This window comes from Limulus polyphemus, unplaced genomic scaffold (assembly GCF_000517525.1).
Source record: "Limulus polyphemus unplaced genomic scaffold, Limulus_polyphemus-2.1.2 Scaffold560, whole genome shotgun sequence".
In the NCBI taxonomy this organism is placed as follows: Eukaryota; Metazoa; Arthropoda; class Merostomata; order Xiphosura; family Limulidae; genus Limulus; species Limulus polyphemus.
In genome coordinates this window covers 320,574-326,430 of record NW_013666170.1, presented here as the reverse complement: position 1 = coordinate 326,430, position 5,857 = coordinate 320,574, and the positions used below count along the sequence as shown (strand labels likewise).

The following is a 5,857-nucleotide window of genomic DNA, read 5'->3' as shown; positions in this document are numbered from 1 at the left end:
GTCAGTTTCGGTTTTGGTTTATATTTCGCGCAAAGCTACACGAGGGCTATCTGCACTAGCCTCCCTAATTTAGCAGCGATAGACTATAGGGAATGCAGTTAGATAACACCATCCACCGCCACCTCTTGGGCTATTCTTTTAACCGTCACATTATAACGACTCCACGGCTGAAAGGGTGGGCATGTTCGGCGGCAGGGATTGAACCCGCGACCCACTGGTTGCGAGACGAGAAATGATACGGTGCTTAATTAAAAATAAATAAATACTTTATAAGTTTGAAAAGAAATTCACAGTATATTCTGCATACGTTGTTTTTAAAGGATAGAAAAAGAGCCGATATTGTCATAACTTCTATCTATATCTACTAAATATTATTCATTCCATTATTGATTAATATTAAAGACCAAATTTGAACCGAGGAAAAAACAAAAGAATGGGAAAATCACTTCTTAATTTCTACCTTACAATTATGTTATTAAATGAATAACTGATGAAATCTGTATAACACCAGTTACAGTCATTACTCACACAAAATATTTTCGTTTACTTCAAGACCTCTGCCTAGCAAATAATATTTTTTTACCCATCTACGTCAAGAATCATTTCAAAAGTCTGAATAATGTAATAATACTCTCTAAGGCATGTGTGTTATTTGTATTGTTTATTAGTACCGTTGTCCTCAATATATTGTAAACATCATTGTATTTATTATAGGATCGTTGTTCGATAGTACAAAGGTACATAATCAGATCACAGAGGGCAGTGAAATCGTGCATTTTTATTAAGGCGTTGAAGAGCAGTACTCGAGTTCAAGTCTTAGATTTCAAGATAACCGACACTTGGGAAAAATAATTCGCTTAAGGACTCTGATAAGAGATTATACAATACTAGTTTACAAAGAGAAAATTTATATTTTATTGTTGTTTCAATTACAAACAGACGTTAGTCGTGTGAGTTAGAAATGAAGTGGGCACTAAGGTATTTTCTATTTGTTTTATAGAAGTTATAAGTCGTGATTTACATGTGGCAAATAATGTGTTAACTGTTCACTAGATGGCAATAGCGAAATTTAGTTCATACAAAGAGTATTTCCTGTGTATTTTAACATGCTAACAATTTAGCAAAGTGTGTAAAATTTTACTCTTATTTATATTAAGTCTTATGTATATAATTCCTAAATGTTATGTAATTGCCAGTTGAGGTCACTACAAATACAAATTATAAACTGGTTTGATTCAGTTCAATGTTTACTGACAGTCTGTACGTTGAATCAATTGTTAAATAAAATAAATGTCATTTAAATTTTCAACCGATTCATATAAAGTCTTCAGAGTTTTCTATCTTTGTCAGGAGCGCTGTGCTTTGATGTTTTAGTTTCTATTTTCTCTAGGTGGCACTATCCTAAAAGTTTTGCGTGCTGAAATTTCTAAGCGTCTTACATTCCATTTTGAGTTTTGCAACTCACCTATTTAGGTTATTGGTTTTGTATGTTTATTTGAACAAGAGGCTGCACCATGGGCTTTCTATCTTTATTTTAACAAGAGGCTGCACCATGGGCTTTCTATGTTGATTTCAACGAAAGGTACACCATGCGAAATCTATTTTTATTTTAATGAAAGCTGCACCATGGGATATCTATCTTTATTTTAACAACGGTTGTACCATGGGCTATCTGTGTTTATTCTAACGAAAGCTGCACCATGGACTATCTATGTATATTTTAACAAAAGCTGCACTATGAAAAGTCCATCTTTATTTTAACGAAAGCTGCACAATGGGCTATGTATGTTTATTTTAACGAAAGCTGCACCATGAAAAGTCCATCTTTATTTTGACGAAAACTGCACCATGGGCTATCTATGTTTATTTTAACAAAAACTGTGTTACGGACTATCTATGTTTATTTTTAACGAAAGCTGCACCACGAACAGTCCTTCTTTATTTTAACGAAAGCTGCACCATGAACGGTCTAGGATATCTATGTTTATTTTAACAAAAGCTGTGTTACGGACTATCTATGTTTATTTTAACGACAGCTGCGTCATGTGTTAACAACCATGCCATGTTTTAACTATGCTCTGTCTGCCACGATAAATATTCTTCTTCTCAGATGGTTTTACTAGAATACCGTATCAATGATTGTCGTTCTGCCAAGAATACTCCTTCTTTCTAAACAATTCAAGTAGGTAATAATGTTCTGTATGTTGTAACATTGTTAACTTAAACATCACCTTAACAGTGTTGTTACATTCTCTGTAAAATACTTCAAGGTACATAATTACCTCTTGTTTTAGAAGTACTGACATCTTACCGAAACGTTGCAACTGTTTTGCTAGAACACCAAGGGACTGATAATCCCTTCGATTCTGGCTAATGAACAGATGTAGTTGTCATGTCACAGAGTATCAGATAACCTTTACATAGGCCTACATAACCCTAATCTACTTTTAGAAGACTGGAACACTTCGATGTAATCAACTTTTTATCAGAAAACAAAGGGACAAAACTTACATTTTGTGGATTATACCAACAAATGACTAATATAGAATTTTTTTTATTCCTTTTCCCTAAACAGTTAAAACATGTTAAACATCCATCACTGAATTATTTCATTAAAGAAGAAGAAAACATTTCCAAGTATTCGTTATTTATTGTTATTTTTATAGTTTCATTATTTAATCGACTAAGTTTCAACACTACAAGACACTTAATATTTATTTGATATTTAGGTTAAAATGTGATAATTGTTTTTCTGATACCCTACTATGGAAGTTTTCTAGAGTATATTCATCATGTGATGAGTTTATGTTAATTTATCGGTACATTATAAATTTCCGCTGTTGATAACAAGTGAAAACAAATCGATCTAGACCTGAACTATGGAATTTTAGTAAAGTAGGCTTACATATACCTTTATAAGTTAGTCAATAAAATTTACAGGAAATTAATCAATAATAAACTTTGAATCTAAGAAGAAAGAGCGGGAAAAAAACGATAAAAAATATGTATCCGTTAAATCAAAAGAACTGACTTTCAAGAAAGATACAAAATAATTAATTACTCGAGATCACCAAACTTTATTCGTCGTACATTGTTTCCGTTCTTTCAATTACTTTCTCATATTTGACCTTAGTCAGTATTCATATTTGATTTGTGTTTGTTTGTGGGCGTCTATTATAACTTTCTTTTGTTTCGAAGTAGAATTATTTGTTGTGTTGGGAAATAAACATAATTTTATTTATAGAGTTAAGGATTACAGATCTAGGTTCTCAGTGCACACATATATGTAATATTTATTTATTTATTTACAAATCAAAAATTATCATGGTTAACAACCCATTAATAACAAATTTTAAAAGTACTCGTAAAAAAGCATATTTTTACACATTAGTTTTCACAAAAAAAGGTTTAATTAGCTAATATTTTTGCCATTCATGAGGCGATATTATATTGTATTAAATATTTATTTTAATTCCAGAGGATATTACCATTTAAAAAGCTAAGAATTAAACATAACACTTCACTTTAAAACGTCAATAATATGACTTGACTTAATGTTACACGCGTATCTCATCATTAAAGAGCAAAAGTGAATCTTAATATAATTCATTACAAATGTTTATTATTATCTCATTTTATTTTAGAACATTAAGCATTCATTCGTGGTATTTCGAAAATACATAGGATAAAACTGTAGATAAACCGTAGAAACCTAATAATAACCCAGTAAATTATCAGACTTCCTTAATCCTAGAACTGCATATAATATGAAGATGAAAATACCAATTTTTAAACAAATCAATACAAACGTTATAGTCCTTCAACAACAGAATTATTATTGTTTACTGTTATAATGATGCTGTGCAACTACAATGATTATTTTTACGGAGATTTTTTCACACATTTACACCATCTGTTTCAACTTAAATGCTTTTATTTTATAACAATATTAAGACTTTTGTTGTAAAACACTCAAACTGTCCCATGAACGCTGGTCATTCTGGAGACGAATGGTGTATGTACGTTAAACGTGCTAATTAATAAATCAGATAAAAGTAAAATATCTAAGTATTTTATGAACAAATTAATATTTACTGAACTGTGCATGATCACATAGTTATCAATATATAAGATCAAAATAATATGTACTATAAATGCATAGGCTATCCACTAAATTAACTAAAAATAGTGGTTTACTTTTAAGTTCATTTCTAACGAGAAATAATGCAAGAACAGTAGTTTGCAGTAAAGGTTAAAAATAATATTTTTCCTAAATTAATATAACGTTTTTCATCATATTTATACTAAATGAAAACCTGCACTTAAATACAAAATGACACTGTTTAGTTATGAAACACTGAAAAAGTATAAATTATTTTATTGATGTTCTTTATATATTTTTATGATAATTATGTTTCCATTGTTTAGAAAAATGTATTCACTTGAAATGTAAATGTTAAATAATAACAAAGCTTAACTTTTATATTATATTGAAAATCATCTGATAATTCCATATAACAACTAACTGATTTATATTCAAATCAATATGTACATAGATATGCATCATATCTCGTCCATAAAGATGCATTTAAATGTATCCTTTGTTTAAACCCTAATCTGTATTCTTATGATACACAAAAGTCTAACTTTATAAATTAATTATTTCAACTTTCGCTATATTTTCGTGTTTTTTTTTAACCGAAAATAGTTTGTTATGAAAAAAGTTTGAATATAAGATTAATGAAGCAGTAATGAACTACCATTCGAATGTAATAGAAAAAAAATACTAAAACTCACATCTATTTCTCTGTGAATATATGTATTTACATTAATACGAATAAAAATATTTGTACAACATCTGGAACGCTTATCGACACATCTTATTATAGCTAAACAAAATTTAAGATCGAAATAGAATTTACGTCAATTAACTCACATTTGTATAACGTGTAATATCTGTTGTTAGTTTATAAAGCCAATTACTGTCGGATCTGCAAATATAATAAATAACGTTTCAACAAGTTACAAAATTCGATTTTTCCAATTTCCTTATTTTTTAATCGGTTGATTTAAACACTAATATCTGTTATTTTATATATACAGGTTATGGAACGTTTATTATTGCATGTTGTGGAAGAGAACAGGTTTTGAACTAGTCTTTTATTACTTTGAAACCCAGAGTGCGTGATAAGAATTCCAGTTCGAAAGGGAAAATAGCACATTGTGCTCCTTTCTATCGTGTATGCAGAGATACAGCAGTTAGAGAATGTATGTGGACACGCAACAGACAGTGCCATTGAAAACATGGGTGCTGAACCAGGGTTGTAATAAGTGGTTAGAGAAACTTCTTGTTGTTTAGGAGCTGACAAACGGCCTCAGAAGCTCTAACGGAGAAAAACTGCAACCCTTCTCCATCAAATGAACAACTCGTTTCTTAGGCAGTTATTCAAGTCTATGGTTTTGCGTCAGTCATCTTGACGCTCTTCATCTCAATGTTGCCATCTACAGAGAAAATAAAGTCTTTATTTTAAGGATTCTTTTTAACGTTCATAAAACATTACAAGTATAAAATTCGTTCTTGTTTACCTTGTTTTTTACAGACTTTTAGATTATATAGAAATCTCCAACTATTAGACATTTATATAGTAACTCTTGATTAGATCTGATTTACGTATTAGATGCTTCAAGACATATACAAATGCAAAATAAACTAAGATTAAAGTTCTATTACAAATGTGAAGTTTACATTAGGTATAAAAGTTAAAACATTACATGTTTTACGCTTCACTTGTAATAAACACCCCCCCCCCAAAAAAAAACTGTACATTCATAAATCACGATGTTTCGAATTAATTGT

The 5,857-nt window shown here is 30.0% G+C and overlaps 1 protein-coding gene across 1 annotated transcript in view; it reads right to left on the bottom strand.

The window, feature by feature from the left end:
* Positions 1–4,415: 4,415 nt before the first annotated feature.
* LOC106459111 (aquaporin-7-like) overlaps positions 4,416–5,857 on the bottom strand; it is a 24,131-nt gene continuing 22,689 nt past the window's right edge. Inside the window, exon 7 of the mRNA XM_013918698.2 lies at positions 4,416–5,502. Within this exon, the coding sequence (XP_013774152.2) occupies positions 5,453–5,502 (50 nt within the window). The 3' untranslated portion in view covers positions 4,416–5,452. The remainder of the gene's footprint in view (positions 5,503–5,857) is intronic.